At 42.3% G+C, this 17054-nt stretch overlaps 1 protein-coding gene across 4 annotated transcripts in view; it reads left to right on the top strand.

The window, feature by feature from the left end:
• The window catches only part of ST3GAL5 (ST3 beta-galactoside alpha-2,3-sialyltransferase 5), a 132198-nt gene that overhangs the window by 43715 nt on the left and 71429 nt on the right, over nt 1-17054 (top strand). For 3 of the 4 annotated variants that reach the window (XM_054577661.1, XM_054577660.1, XM_054577662.1), the window contains one exon: nt 1928-3606. In XM_054577661.1, coding sequence (XP_054433636.1) covers nt 1928-2176 — 249 coding nt within the window. In that variant the 3' untranslated portion in view covers nt 2177-3606. Of the gene's footprint in view, nt 1-1927; nt 3607-17054 lie in introns of those variants that run through there. The other variant, XR_008529481.1, reaches the window with a different exon arrangement.

Raw genomic sequence — 17054 nt, 5'->3', positions numbered from 1 at the left:
TCAGTTTTAAATATGAATAACTTTGAGCCAGTAATTTTACTGTAAAATTTTTAGTATAAGGAAATTAGATAAATCTGAAAAGATGGATCTTCTAAGATACTTACCATAGCATTAATAGCAAAAGATTAAAAACAGCCTAAACATTCATCATTAGGGGATTGTATAAACATATTATGATATAGTCAATGCAATATTGTGTGACTGTTAAGGATGAAGAAAAACTAAAGGAAATGAAAACACCTCCATAATATAATAAACAAGAAAATTAAGTTACAAAACATTTATACAATCCCATTTTTTGTTTGAAAATAAAAATGTGTTTATAGAGGATACACAGGAAAAAGCTTGGAAATAAACATCAAATTCTGAAGAAGGCCCTCCTCTGGAGGGTGAGGCTATGGAAGACTTTTACTGGAAACATTATAATCTACTTACATATTATCTGAATTGAATATTTGTTTATTTTTATAGTTGATAAGATGGTAATTTTGGGGGGGGGGGATGAAAACAGTAACTTAAAAAATGACTTCTGATCTAAAAAATTACATTACCCAAAACTTTCCTCATTCATATGGACTTCCACAGGAAGTCTGTTGGATAATGATCTTAGGGGATGTGTTCTGGAGATAACATGGTTTGGGTAGTTTTTGACAGTTTCTGAGTTTCTCTCCATTCACTGACCCTGTGAGCAGTTGATTTCATAAGGCTCCTTTCCTAGGCTCTGACTGAGTGCTCCCAGGGGCTGGGCTCTGAGCAGCTGCAGATGCCAGTGGCAGAACATTGCCTGAAGGCCTTAAACAGGAGGAAGGCTTCCTTTGGGTTAAGGTCTCTTGGTTTCTGTTTTCAAACTTCTTGAGCTCCTTTTGAACAAGTGAGGTTGGCTTTGAGAGGTAGATGCAACACACCGAGGAGCAGGAAGCCGCTTTCAACCTTTGGTGGGTTCAGCAAATGCTGCCTAATCACACTTCAGTCTTTGTACCCTGAAGCGTTTGCTCTTCTGGTTTAGGGAAGAGAAGGGAAGTTGTTTCTGCAAGCCACAGACTTAGCTAAGATGAACAGATGAGGTCCATTTGCACCTAAAAAATGTACAACAGGATATATCAATTAGTAGATCAGCAGCAGCCTTCAGCGAGGGCTGAGACAGCTGCAGGGGTTTTTCTGTCGCTCTCCACGCTAGGTGCTGTCTGTCCAAGGCTGGGATGGAGATCCCCAAAGCAGGGTTCCAGATTTGCAAGAGGCAGGATATCAGCCAGGAGGAGGGAGTGCTGGTACAGCCAGAATCACAAATGGTTTGGACATTTTGGGCCTAAAAATGTATTTGCCCAAACTGGGTGAGCAGAAACTGACTTAACAACTGTACATGTGGAAATGGCCTGGAAGTGTTGTTTGCCAGAAAAGCAAATGAGGGCCTTAGGTGGGCCACGGCTTCAGTTCAGGGGTGAGCACATTTCTTCACCTGAGGTACCGATGCTGCTCTGTTCTCAGGCACAGCTGGTCCACAGGTGCCAGCCAGGGAGGGACATGTTCCAAGAAGGACTGTGGAAGGTCCTTTGGCCTCTCATCCCAGAACAGAGCTTGGACATTTGTCATGTGAAAGAGGAAATGGGCTTGTTTCGCAATGCTGGTCATCCTACATAGGAGCAGTCGGTAGAAGTTTTAGGAAAATACACCTCTTAGCTTGGTGCAGAAAGAACTGCCAAGCTGCCTCTTGGTGGTGTGTTAAGAGTATTCACACCACAGACCATGTTTTAGAGTCTAGAATCTTGCCTTGGGTGGGAAGTCAGACTTGATAATTCTGTGATGTGTAAAGTTGTTTGACGTTTAAAATTGCAGCCCCCACGGCAAGCTTTATTACTTGACATAGCATGTACACTCCTTAGGAAGCAGAGAATCACGCTAAGATTGTTTTGTCTTTTTTCTTTTTCAGAACGTCCCTACAATTGGTGTCATTGCTGTTGTCTTAGCCACACATCTTTGTGATGAAGTCAGTTTGGCAGGCTTTGGATATGACCTCAGTCAACCCAAAACACCTTTGCATTACTTTGACAATCTCTGCATGGCTGCCATGAACTTTCAGACCATGCACAACGTGACCACGGAGACCAGGCTACTCCTCAGGCTGGTCAAAGAGGGCGTGGTGAAGGACCTCAGCGGAGGCGTCCACTGCGAGTTTTGAACACAGAAAACCTCACTTGAAAACGCACCTCTGACTCGGAGGGCTGGTCTTCATAGCCTTCTTGAGGCATTTCAGCCTGCAAACACTTTGAAGTGCAGCTGGTGTTTTTAACTTTTAATTTAAAAAAACAAAAAAAGGTTTAGGTCTTCCCACTCCCCCCTCCACTATTTATTTGAGGTCAGTGTTTTTGCACAATATTTTATAAATTTGGGGGACTCAGTTGGAAAGACCTTTCAACGCGAATTGTATGTAATGATGTTCTATTGTATTTTAAGAAAGTTATTTAATTTGTAAAAACTGTGCCCATGTTCAGTGCACACGGAATACCAGGTAATGAAGTGGAAGGGCGAGGGAGGTCAGCCTTTGAAGAGAGCCCTGAGTGCCTGCTTCTGGCTCTTGTTACTCTGTGTGGTAGGGCCAATGTCGGAGGCACTTCCGGGATGACACATTCCGTAGCTATACCCCTGGTCCTGGTTGGGCCGGGCGGCAGTGGGAGGCCTGCACTGGGCTGGCTAGGGAAGTTCACGGTCCCTCTCTGCTGGTCTGCCTCCTGCCAGCGACCTGCAGGAATCAACCAGGGAAACTGTCCTGAAGGTTCCTGGTTGGGGAGAGACAGGGAAGACATTTCCTGTGTCCTCTCAGTACTGCAGATCTGCCTTGGGCTGTGGAAGCCGCTGTCTTCCCTGCAATTATGACAATTTTTGAATTTCTTGTGAGTTCTTAACTGCCCTTCTAAAGCACTTAAATGGCTATCTGTGGTGTTCCACTGTCTGTCCAAGGTGGCTTATAAAAATTAGGACAAAACCTCTGTTATCCAGAGTTGTGGAAGAATAAAGCCTTTCCAAGAACAACCACATTTTCTGAAACAGTGAAATACAATTCTCCCCGGTGATATAAATGGCCTATTTAAAAAAAAAATTTTTTAAATGTCTGCCTGGCATTATGTACCAGGTAGTGTGCTGGTCAAGAAAAAGGAATAAAAGTTTTTGAGGAGCTCTCACAGTATAGTTAATTTGAGTGCTTTTTTAAAAAAAGTAATTCTCTAAGTCTACCTGAAATGTGCTTTTTGGGTGCTGCCAGATGGAGGCCTCACTGGGTGCCAGCAGTGAGGGACCGAGGCGGAAGGTCACCTGTCCTGCGAGGCGCCTCACCCCAGATGGCCGCAAACTCCTCTGCAGGGGTGTTGGGTGTTGGCGGCTTCTTCCCAGACAACAGGCTCATTCCAGCTTTTGTCTTAGTTGCTCGTCTCTGCGGCACCTCTTCTCCCTCTCTCTCTCCTGCTGCTGCTTCTCCCTCAGTTCTCGTTTCTCTTAACTGCGTCTGCAGCCTCAGGGCAGCTTTGACTCGCAGCCCATCCTGGTGTCTCCCATACCTGCCACCTCCCTGCCACCGCCTTGGCAGCTGTGGTTCGGGGAGCCAGGTCCCAGCGTCCCAGCAGAGTTCCTGGGATCTCCAGGAACTGGAGGCTCTGGAGTCGGGATCAGATTAGCCAGCTTAACAAAATAGTATTTCTCTGGATTTGTGTCTTACAGTTTTCTATGGATTTTGCTTTCTACTTTGTAAGATACTATTTATTTAAGAGAAAAGCCTTTTAAACTCTCCCCAGTTAAATGACTTAAGACTTGAAGATTGAGACTCAGGAAGATGGTCCACAGCTGCCCTGTGACCCAGGTCAGGCCGGTGCCACACATCTCCAGTCCCTCATCCTTCAGGGGCTATTTAAAGCCTGAGTTTGGGGGGTTGTTGGGTTTTTTTTGTTGTTGTTGTTGTTGTTTTTTTAAGCCAAGGTTTGTAGCTTCCTCAGACAACTTTCCAGTGTTGTGAGCACCTCCTCAGCGGTTCATGTGGACTCAAGTCCTCACAAGGCTGCTAAGAAGTGTGGAGCTCAGTGCCCAGCAAATGTCACAGCTGATCTGTCCCCACCCCTTCTCATCTATGTCCTTTTTTGCATCCTTAACATTGCTTTATCCATGACTCCCGACTTTTAGTTACTAGCAGGCAGTAAGTGCCCTGAATGAATAAAAAGGCTTTTTTTTTTTTCCCCCAAACCTTTTATGGAGTCTCCCAGCCATTTGGGGTTGATCAGAGGCTGTTCCAAAAACGTTAACAATTTCGCAATTGTTCGTTGAAGTTGCTTCTTTGCTTCAGAGTTGCTCCACACGTGCTTTTCTGGAAACAGGCCTCTAGGAGCTTCAGGATATTGCAAGGTGGATCCCTAGTAACTCGGGTTTTGCCATCACTCTTTCAACTTTCTGTGGCCCTGTGGGCACACACACATCCTTCTCATGTGGTCATAATCGCGGGTTTTGGGGCAACTTACATGTTAACGTACTTCTTCCTGGAACTTTGAGCCACAGAAAATATCAGTGAACTTTATGTATTTTTTTGTTTTCATTTTTATTATTTTTCCTCCTAGGGAAAGCATATTATTTCCAGAAACCTAGGCTGGCCTTAGAAAAATGCTTTGGGACTGGGATGGGTACTTCCTGATGACAAGTCTCATATTGTTCAGCAAAAGCTAAATGGAGATCTAGGCCGCCGCGTGCATTCTGTGTGTTACCCTGCCTGCGTCACTGCTCCTTTCGTGTCACACTGATTTTTTTTTTCATGCCCCAGGAATACATTGAGGCATTGACAATGTCCATTTCCACAGAATCGGAGAGTTCTCATCATGTGGTGGACCCATTAGTTAAAGTACATTCTCAAATCAGTTTTTTGACTGGAGTGATTGTACTGAACCCCTTGGCCATCAACCATCTGTCCAGTTTGTGTGGTAGACAGGAGCTTAATTGTAAAAGAAAAAGCAGTGGTCATACCCAAGTTTCTGCAGGATATTAAAGATTTCTAAAACCAAGGACCACTTTGTTTTAGTTACTTTCCAACCCCAGCACTTTGGGGTTTCATATAAAAGAGATTGTTGAATTTGCCTTCTTAACAGAAACTTTCAAACCAATGTTGTAGGATGACTAAGAAATGGTGACTTAAGCTCCAACTTGGCAGGTTTACAGCAGCCAAGTGTGGGTTATCTTTTCATCTGTTCTTTGGGACAACTCAGTTAAGTCTATTGAGAAAGAAGAAAAGGAACAGTACCTGTAATTTGGCAGAATGCCCCACAGAATGAAGCAAGCTTTTAGTATGCTTGAGTAATGAGCAAGAACTATGTGACACTGGGTCGTTCCTTTTCCTCACGCACATGGTAACAAAACTTCCCTCAAAGGACCCTGTGTTTGCTGCCTGTGAGACCAATCCCCTCTTCACAGACACTGACCCTCCATGAAGGTTCCCAGACAACCACACACTCCGCATTCGGACCAGAACATAGGCAACAGGGAAGCAGATCCAGTACAGAGAGCGCAACTGAAAACAGGTCTCCATGCCCTTTCCCTGGAGGTCAAGACACCCTGACCCAACCTTCCAAGTCTATTCTCCCCTTTCCCACTTCCCACGGTCTTTTCAGAGAGCATGGATTTGTGTTCTCAAAACATGGTATGTAAATGTATTTCCCTACAACCAACACTCAGATATAAGACAAGTAAATCAGGAAGGAAAACTATTCATTAAACATGCCCGCTCAAATTTTATTGACTAGAAATTAATGTTCCCCAAAAGGAAATTGCAGTCTCAGTAGTTTGACCTTCATTATTGGAATGATTGGATTTGACTAATTTCCAATATTAAATACCAACCCATTCAGCAAGAAGAAAAGCATCCACATTGGCAGGCTGTGGTGCAACAAGAGTAAATAGCATGCTATAAAATTTCGCTCTTTTTTAAAAATAGATTTTCCAATGAGCTGTGTCCGTAAAGCCTACAGGAATGAAGACACGTTTATAAATCTTCCGTCTGGAAGCAGTGAGATGACAAGTGATGCATTGGTGGCCGGCCGCCTGCCATCCAAGATTTGGCAGGCGTAGCCATTTGCAGCTTTTGTGCAGATGGAAATGTAATAGTGAATTTTCAGAAAATGTAAACATTAAAGAAACTGACTATTCAGTGGATACCTCACAGCAATACTAGTAACTGTGCACTAAAAATGTGTAACTTCTAAAAGAGCAATATGTTTCCACTGTATTCTCTGTTAACCTGGCTTGTGATTTGTGACTTATCAAAGAAAGTAGCAAAAAATTGTTATTAAAAATGATGGGTTCATTAAAAATGTTGGTTAGATCCTTGATTTGAAAGAGCACTCTAAATTACAGTACCAGACAGCAGTGTGACGGTTGACTAAGGACCAAGTGCTTGCAATGAGGGCCAATTCAGGGCGATTAAGAGCAAGAGTCAAATGCGAAAGCAGTTACCCATCAGGCAAGCCCATTTGGGGTGGGAACTGACCACCAGGCCTAAAGCAACGAGGATTTGAGGGTACATCTATAACTTAAGTTATAAACTCTAGTGACAGAATATTATACTTCTAATTCCATCTATAGGTCCTATAATAAGATACTGCCTATTGTAGGTATTATGTTTTTATTTTATTTGATATCTTTAATTGCGTTTAAAGATGGGCAGCTGATAGTCAATAAGACTGAGTATAACAGCTCTTAGGTCTAGAAGGTAGGTGAAGAATGTCTTTTATGCTAAGAGGAACAGAATACAGGTAACAAGCAATAAATGAACATTTTTTATATGTAATTGTCCTAGTGATTTAAATGACATTTTAAAACAAAAGCTTAATAGGCCTGTTTGATGGCTGTATACATTATTCATACATTTTGGAAAACTAACATATTGCTGAAATATCCAAAATAGGTGTGTGCCTTATCTTTTCAAAGGCCTGCTGTGTTGTGATTTATAATAAGAAATATGTATTTGGTCTTCCTTCCTTGTCTGGCACAGAGCTACCAAATCCTTGGAATTTTCTAAGTAGTGAGAGTGATAAAGTGCCTGTCACTATGTTAATGATGACTTTTGGAAGTCACCTAAAGATGAGGGCTGGTTGCCAATGGAACCAACCATGTGACTAGAGAGTTGGAACTTTCAGGCCCATCCCCCAACCTCAGGGGGGAGGAGAGGCACTGGAGGGTGAATCATTTGCCAATGGTCAATGACTGTATCATGCCTATGTAAGGGAGGCCCCATGAAAAGCCAGAAGGGCGGGTTCCAGAGAGCTCCCTGGTTGATGAGCGTGTGGAAATGTGGGAGAATGGTGCATGCGGGGAGGACATAGAAGATCCTCGCCCTTTCCTCATTCCTTGCTTTATGCTTCTTTTCCATCTCGCTGTGCCTGAGTTACATCCTTTTACAATAAACCAGTGATCTAGTAAAATGTTTCTTTGAGTTCTGTGAGCCACTCTTCAACTAGCAAATTCATTGAACCCAAAGTGGGGATCTTGGGAACCTCTGATAGATAGCCAGTCCATCAGAAGGACAGGTGGCACCCTGGATCTGTGACTGGCAGCTTGAGTAGGAGGGAGTTGTTGGAACCTCCAATTTGTAGCCAATTGGTCAGAAGTACAAGCCTGGGCCTGGAATTGGCATTGGATATTGGTGCGGGGAGCAGTGTTGTAGGACTGAGCCCTCAACCTGTGGAATCTGATGCTATTTCCAGGTAGATAGTGTCAGAATTGAGTCGAGTTCTCTGACACACTGCTGGTAGCTGAGCATTGCTTGTTGGAGGTATGGGGGAGCGCCCCCCCACCCACACACACACATACATTGAAATTGAGTGCTCAGAACCAGAGGGCCTGCCACGGTACCTTGAGGTATGGGTTGAGGTTTTGGACTATAACAGGGTAGTTTCTATATTAAAGGCTTTATGTTTTGTACTGAAGGCAGACATAGTGTATTATATGGAATTTGGAATCCAAGATAATATACCACCATGGTATCTACATACCTGCTTTTTTTTTTTTTGCTATGCATATTTTACTCAGTAAAAACTTTTAATTTTTTTAAGGATTTTATTTGTTTTTAGAGAGGAGAAGGGAGGGAGAAAGAGAGGGAAACATCAATGTGTGGTTGCCTCTCATGCGCCCCCTGCTGGAGACCTGGCCCGCAACCCAAGCATGTGCTCTAGACTGGGAATCAAACTGGCAACCCTTTGGTTCGCAGGCTGGCACACAACCCACTGAGCCACACTAGCCAGGACTAAAAACTATTTTTAAAAGATGGTAATGCTAAAGATCTGATCATTTTGAATTATACAGCCCTGTCTTTGAAATAATGGAAGACCAAAGACCCAACAGGTTTTATTCTGGAGCTGATTTCTCTTCCAGTGTAATGGTCAGTATAAAGAATGGGTGAGATTCAAAACACACACACACGCACACACACACACACACACACGCAACACCAAACAAACTAGATTCTAGTCTAAACCAAGAATCAGTCCCAAAATGAAACGTTGAGTGGCCTTTCCCTCCCCATCTTTTGCCTGTGGCTCACCTATGTCACTTTTCTCTGCAAACCTGACCTAAAAACACGGGTGCACTGTGAACCGAAGGGGTGAGCTGAGGAGTCAGAACCCTCTGTTCTCTTGCTAACCTCCCCTACTCTCCCAGCACGGCCACCACTCGTCACCTGGTAGACTGATAGGGAATGAGGAACCCTCTGGTGCAACCTCGTGCTTCACAGAGAAGCATCTCCTTTTTAAGCACATTAGCCAGCACCTCTCATCTGGAAGGGCTGGGCAGTCTCCGTTCCAATTACAGCACCCAATCAGCAAGTCAAGTATTCTGATTTTTACTTGTGACACTATAACCCCCATACTCAAGCACTATATATTGTACTTATTTCTAATGACCTATTTTGTGTTTTTTAAAGTATTGATCCAGAGACATTTGAAGTCACTTTTAGGAGGGGTTCTCCTGACCACTTCCATCTCAACCTGCAGCTACTTCAAAGTTTCCAGAATTTTCCCCAGGACAATCTTCATAAAGAGCTAGTCCTGATTTTCCTCCCCTCTCCTTCCTCTCTGCCCATAACCAGCCCTGCTCATGTCCTGGGAACATGAACACTGATTTAGCCTTCCTCCCGCTAGAAAAAAATCCTTCCTCTTTAGGAAGCGAGCAGCACTGGGCTGGTCATCAAGGGGATTCTGGCCAGAGGCAGGGGACACTACCCCATGCCTCTTTGTCAGATGTCAGAACTTGCTGCACAAACATAGGATTCCAATTTTTATTGCCCAATTTTCGATACTCCTAAAATAAGATAAGATTTTAAATATCATTTAACATTGAAATATGAAATACAAGAAAGGCTTATTTAGATCATTTTCCATTTAGCCTTTTTGAAGTCTCTTTGTGAGTGAAGAGATAAGTGACCTCATTGTGTAAAAAACCTCTCTTAACATGCACCGATGCAACTTTGCTGTAAGCAAGAAAGGAGAGAGAAATATTTTGAAGGTGGTTCTATGAGCCAACAACCCAAACGGGCATGGCATGCTGGGGTGCTTGTTCACCGTCAGCTTTGTGGGTCCCTCCATGTTGCTGTCATTGTCTGGTCTCAACTCTGGGAGAGCTCTGACTAGGTCAGGACACAGGCCACGCGGAGGCCCACCTGCCCACATGCACCCCCACATGTTCCAAAACTTGGAACCAAACTCAAACCCAATGATTGCTTTATTTTCAAACACATTAAAATATACCAGGTCTTAGAATGTGGAAGTGAGACTAATGGTGGGAGACCCTGTGCAGCATTCTCAACTCTGTGGCTCTGGCTAACCATTCTGGCAAAGATTCTGTTCTGAATGCCATTTGTTCAAATGCTGCTGCTCTGCCCACGGTGCCAGACAGACACTCTTGGCTGTATCTCAGCACCCGGCAGGGCGGTCCTAAAGATACTGCCCCGGGATGGGGGATGCCAGCTCCTCTCCTGCTCTGCAGGCACGGCCATCCATAGTCCCGAGAGCCTCAGAGAGTCATGGCTGGACCCCGATGGACAGGCTACCAACAAAATGGACCTGTCCTACCACCCTGGGGTTCAGTCTAGAGGAAAAGAGAACATGACAACAAATGTTAGGGCAAAGGGGAAAGCACGCCATGGAGAAAAAGAGGGGCAGTCAGCGAGGGCACCCTGACACCGAAGTGGTGGTTAGAGGGGCAAGCGATGGAGCGGGGAGGAGCATTCTGACAGAGGAATGGATTTGCTGGGTGGCACGGCATGACGAATTTTATCACACAAAACCCAAAGAGGCAAGACGCCTCAGGGTGCGGCTTCTAGAGGGACATAGCCCTGCAGGCCAGACTAAGGGAAACGTTAGGGTAAAAAGCATTTTTGAGCCTTAAGGGTGTTCGTGGGGAAGTGATCTGACCCAGCTCGTACTGAAAAACATCACTGTGGCTGCAGGTGGAAAGAGAACGGGGGTGTGATGAGTGGGGAACTGGAAACGGCATGTAAAACAAGGAAGGCAACTCTCTTCCAGCAAGACAGAAAAGTGGGTGGTGCTGGAGCTTTCAGTGTGGTGGGCCTCATGACCCTCCAGGCTTCCTCTGAGATCCTTCCAGCCATTTTTCTAGACTTGTCTGGGGAGACAGGGGTGAATGGAGAAAGAACCTGGCACAGGAACCAGGAGGCAAGGAGGTAGGCCTGCCTCTGCCATGATACCCATACACGCTCTGAGGCCAGTCTCAGGCCCCTCCGGGCTTCTCATCTGTTAAACGGCACTTGCAGGGCCCCAGCATACATTAATTTCCTTTTAACTAAAAGAAAATGGCCAACGCTAAAAGGAGTGGGCCACAGTGCCACCTAGTGTCCATGAGGGGTGCGCCCCCAGTGCCCTGCAGCCTCAGCTCCCCAAGCTCAGGTCCTCCTTCACTGCTGGGCACTTCCCTCCTTCTTGCATTCTCTCTGACCACGTCTCTGGCTCCCTTCCTCCTCCCACACCTCTGCCCTTGATCCCCTTCTTCTTTCTCCCCTGCTTGCTATTATCTCTTCCTGGGAGATCAGCCACACCCATGGGTGAAACGACGCCATTTGTTACTGACCCTTTTTATTCTCATGCCCAGGTCTGCAGTGGGACCCCCCATCAAGTCTCCAGAGCCCCAGCCCACCATATCCACCTTCTTCACCCCTGCTAGCCACCAGCCTAGACCTCAGACTCCAAAGGCAGAAAATGCTGGGCCTCCCATGGAGTCAAGGCAGCGTCTCCACAGCGCACCTTCTAAAAGGACATACTCACAGGCACCATGACTAGGCTCTGGCAGGCCAGGTGGATTGTCCCTCTGCAATGTCTCTTACATCCAACTTTGTCACTTGTTAAATAGATGGTTTGGAAAGAGTGATGCTCTGGAAGCGCGGAGCTCTCACAGACCCTGCAGGGCCCAGATCTGCCTTGACCTTCCTCGACCTGCTGGTCTCCACCCAGCCATAGCCTCCAACTCCTCGGCCAGCCATCAGAAACTCTACTTGTGTTTTTCCTTTATGGTTAAAATAATACATGTCACTGGAAGTACATTTAAACATACATTCTCACAGAACGACAAAAGTAAAAAAATGAAAAATCACTCACGTTCCCATCCAGATGTATCCATTATTAAAAGTTTCGTATATTCTCTGAGGGTATTTTTCTATGCATGTGCATCCATATAATTTAGACAGAATGATTACATATAGATTATCTTTTACAAATGGAATCATATGGGTCATACTTCCACGATATACCTCCCACCCTTAATGCACTCATACATGTTAATTCATAGAGATCTACCTCATCATTTTTATGGCTATGTTTGAAATCACCATAATTTATTAAACCAATCCCCTAAGAAAAGACAATTAGATTGTATTAAATTTAATATATATTTTGAATTCTTTTAGATAATTTTCTTTTTTTAAAGATTTTATTTATTTATTTTTAGAGAGAGGGGAAGAAGGGGAGAAAGAGAAAGAGAGAAACAGATGTGAAAGAGAAACATCAATTGACTGCCTCTCATATGCGCCCCAACCAGGAACTGAACCTGCAACCCAGGCATACACCCTGGCCAGGAATCAAACCGGTGACCTTTTACTTTGCAGAACAGTGCCCAACAAACTGAGCCACACAAACTGAGTCAGGGCTAAGTCATTTTCTTAAGATAAATTTCTTGTAATACAATTGTTAGAGGTTAAAGGAATACTTTTAAAAACAAATCTTGGTTCATTTATCAATTGTCTCCAAAATGGTTATTGTAATTAATACGCCCCTCAACCATGTAGGAAAGTGTGTTTACACATGGCCTTGACAATGCTGGGTATTATTACTTTTCTTTTCAATAATTTGATAACAGAAAGATGATATATTCTTTTGAGTTAAATATATTTGACTCAAATATTTTTGAGAGACTCAATATTTTCCTATTTTAATTGACCATTTTTATTACTTCTAAAGTAAATTGCCCTTGCACTTTGCACAGTTTTTTTGCGGGGTGTTCATTTTTTTCTTAATAATTTGATAAGAACATTTTCTATGTTAAAAAAGAAATTCTTTGGTTCCACTTCCGAGATGAAAGCATGAGGAGCTCCATAGCCCCTCCCCAATAAAACAAGCAAAACTGATGAAAACTATTACAGACTTTCAAGTGTATGTCCCCAAATTGTTCTACAGCAGCAATTTTCAACCGGAGTGACACAAGAATTTTTAAAACATGCATTACCTAACTATTTAGTCAGGGGCACTGACCTCTTTTCCCTTATATTATCAAATAGAAAAAAAATGACAGCAGCCAACACAATGATAGCCGATCAGTGTGCATTAATCAAAATTATATCTATTTTTTTTGTTAGGTCAACAAAAAGTTTTTCTTTTTTTTGGTGTGCTTCAGAGTTTAAGTAATTAGTTTATGTGCACCATGAGATGGAAAAGATTGTAAATCACTGTCCTAGGGTCATACAGCAAATGAAAAAACATTTATTCAAAAAAAAAATCTACTAACGTTTGGTAAGAACAGTCAAGGCTATATGGTATTTGAGCCACTAATCTCTCCCTCCCGCCCACCCTCAATCATCTCAGTTTGATGAAAGCTCCATCCCGGGGAGTGTAGCCAAGACAGGTTTCTTCACCCCTCAGCAACTGATCAAGAGTTATTGCATCTCACTAGAAGCTACAGGCTACCAGTGTTTCTCATTCCTTCCAACTGCAAAGTGAAGAGTGTGTGTCATCAAGAGGCTGGGGATTCCTTTCTTCCACCCATCCCCTCCTTGCCCATAGAGTGGAGGCTGTACTCCAGGCACAGAGGGTGAAGAGTACTGGGACCTCAAGTCGCCTTCACATGGCAGGCTCACAAAATGAAGAGAGAAATCAGCACTTCAACATTAATATTTGGAGACTTTAATACCCACTTTCAGCTTTGGATAGAAAACTGGGCAGAAGACCAATGAGGAAATAAGGCTTGCCCAACACTCCACACAAGCTTGGTGTAACAGGTGCCTATAAAATGCTCCGCCCATCAACAGCAGGATACACATTCCTCTGAAGTCCACATGGAGTATTCTCCAGGATGAAACCTACTGGGTCATAAAACAAACCTTAATAAACTTGAAAGGATTGAAATGATACAAAGAATGTCCTCCAATCACAGTGGAATGAAATTAGCAATTAGTAAAAGAGAGAAATTAGGGAAGTTCACAAAGATAAGGAAATTAAACAACACTATTGAGTAGCCAAAAAGTTGAAGAAAAAAATTATAAGGTAAATTAGAAAATACTCTAAAATTAATGAAAATGAAGACACATTGTTCTAAAACTTATGGGATGCAAGTAAGCAGTGCTTAGGAAGAGATTTATAGCTATAAATGCCTACATTAAAACATATCTCAAATCAGCAGCTTAAACCAAAAAGCAGGCAGAAGGAAGGAAATTAGAAGAATTAGAGTAGAAATTAACAACACGGACAATAGAAAAATAATAGAATCAACAAGACCAAAAGTTGTTTCTTTGAAACCCAAAACACTATGCTCATTGCAGCATCATTTGCTATAGCCAAGATTTGGAAGCAGCCCAAGTGCCTGTCACTAGATGAGTAGATAAAAAAGTGGCGGTACACTTACACAATGAAATACTACTTGGCTGTAAAAAAGAAATAAATCTTACCCTTCGTGCCGGCATGGATGGACCTGGAGAGCATTATGCTAAGTGAAACAAGCCAGTCAAGCCAGAGAAAGACAAATACCATATGATTTCACTTACATGTGGAATCTAATGAACAAAATAGATACAGACTCATAGATAGAAAACAGGCTGACAGCTGTCAGAGGGGAGAGGGGTTGCCAGGGTGGGTGAAAAAAGTGAAGGGATTAGGGGGAAAAAAACACATGGTGATTATCAGAGAGGAAGTGGGTAGGAGAATAAAATAAATGGTGATGGAAGGAGCCTTGATCTGGTGTGGTGAGCACACAATACTATTGTACACCTGAAACCTATATAATTTTATTAGCCAATGTCACCCCAATAAATTCAATTTTAAAATAAATAAAGTCTCTATGAAAAGGTCAGTAAAACTAACAAGGCTTTAGCTACATTGATCAGGAGAAAAATACTAAAATTACTAAAGTCAAATATAAAAGAGGGGGCATTGCTACTGACACAGAAATAAAAAATAATCATAAGGGACAACTATAAACAACTGTATGTCAATAAATCCGATAACAGTTCAAACTAAAAGGCACCCAGAAGGATACAAACTATTGAAAATATCTCAGGAAAAATTAAAATCTGAATAGACCTATAACAAATAAAGAGATTCAATTAGCAATTAATAGACTTTCCACAAAGAATATCCCAGGACCAGATGATTTTACTGGTGAATTCTACCAAACATTTAAAGAAGTAATACCAATTCTATACAAATCTTCCAAAACAGAAGAGAACACTTCCTAACTCATTCTCTGAGTTTTACCCTGATATTACCTTGATACCAAACCACAAAAGACATACAAAAAGGAAAAGAAAACTGTAAAACAATATTTCATACATATAGATGCAAAGATCATCAGCAAAATACCAACAAATTGAACCCAGAAATACACACACACAAAAAGAAGAGGAATTATACACCATGGTCAGAGGTTTATTCCAGAAATGCAAGGTTGCTTTAACATCCAAGAACCAATTTTGTAATACATTATGTCAATAGAATACACTATGATCATCACAATAAATTGTATATATATATTTTTTTTTGACAAAATTCAACACCCCTTAATGGTAAAAAAAACAAAAACAAAAAACACTCAACAAAATAAGAATAGAACAAAACTTCCTAAACCTAATAAAGAGCAAAGGGAATCCATGAAAAGGCCACAGCTATTGATTTTTTACTTAATGGTGAAAAATTAAATGCTCTCCCACAAAGATCGAGAACAAGAGAAGATGTCTCTCACAATTTGTATCCAAGGTTGTACAGAAGATTCTATTCGAGGTAACTAGGGAAAAGAAGGAAGGAAGGAAGGAAGGAAGGAAGGAAGGAAGGAAGGAGGGAGGGAGGGAGGGAGGGAGGGAGGGAGGGAGGGAGGGAGGGAGGGAGGGAGGGAGGGAGGGAGGGAGGGAGGGAGGGAGGAAGGAATGCCATCCGAATTAGACAGGGACAAGTACAACAGTCTCTATTTGCAGAACATGGTCTTTTTTTCCTTTGCATAACCCCTTGACCTTTTCCACCCAGCTCCCAAATCCCTCTTCTCTGACAGCTGTCAGTCTGTTCTCATTGCTTATGAGTCTGTTTCTATTTTGTTTGTTAGTTTATTTTATTCATTAGTTTCTACATATAAATGAAATTATATGGTACTTGTCTCTCTAACTGGCTTATTTCACTTAGTATAATGCTCTCCAGGCACATCATACTGTAGCAAAAGGTAAAATTTTCTTCTTTTTTTATGGCCAAGTAGTGTTCCATTGTGTACATATCCCCTAGTTGTTTTACCTACTCATTTACTGAGGGACAGTTGGGCTGCTTCCACATCTTGACAATTGTAAACAATGCAACAATGCACAGAGGGCTGCACGTATTCTTTCAAATTAGTATTTTGGGTTTCTTCAGATATCTTCCCAGAAATGGGATTGTTGGGTCATAACACAGTTTCATTTTTAATTTTTTGAGGAAACACCATACTTTGTCCCACAGTGGCTGCACCACTCTGCATTCCCACCAACTGCACACAAGGGTTCCCTTGAATCTACATCCTCTCCAGCACTTGCTATTTGTTGATTAATTGATGCTAGCTGTTCTGACAGGTGTGAGGTGACATCTCTTTGTGGTTTTTATTTGTATTTCTCTGATGATTAGTGATGTGAGCATCGTTTCATGTCTATTGGCCATATGTATGTCCTCTTTGGAGAAATATCTATTCAGGTCCTTTGCCTATTTCTTAATTGGAGTGTGTGTGTGTGTGTTGAGTTTTATAAGTATAAATTTTGGATGTCAACCCCTTATCAGATGTATTATTGGCAAATATGTTCTCGCATTGAGTGGGTTGTCTTTTCATTTTGTTGATGGTTTCCTTTGCTATGTAAAAACTTTTTAGCTTGATGTAGTCCCATTTGTTTATTCATTTATTTTTGTTTCTTTTGCCCAAAGAGATATAACAGAAAAAAATACTGCTGTGAGAAATGTCTGAGACTTTACTGCTTATGTGTTCTTCTAGGATTTTTATGATTTTGATTCTAACATTTAAGTCTCAATCCATTTTTAGTTTACTCTTGTGTATGGTATAGGAAGGCAGTCTAGTTTCATTTTTTGCACATGTCTGCCCAATTTTCCCAATACCACTTATTGAATAGATTATCTTTACTCCATTGTGCGTGTTTGCCTCCTTTGTCAAGTTGACCAGAAAGGCATGGGTTTATTTCTGGGCTCTCTGTTTTGTTCCATTGATCTAGATGTCTGTTTTTATACCAGAACCATGCTGTTTTGATTACTATGGCCTTGTAGTATAGTTTGATATCAGATGGCATGATTCCTCCAACTTCG

This window comes from Pteronotus mesoamericanus, unplaced genomic scaffold, assembly GCF_021234165.1.
Source record: "Pteronotus mesoamericanus isolate MK-2021 breed Mesoamerican mustached bat unplaced genomic scaffold, CSHL_Meso_final contig_44, whole genome shotgun sequence".
In the NCBI taxonomy this organism is placed as follows: Eukaryota; Metazoa; Chordata; class Mammalia; order Chiroptera; family Mormoopidae; genus Pteronotus; species Pteronotus mesoamericanus.
This window is presented reverse-complemented; position numbering and strand designations above follow the sequence as displayed.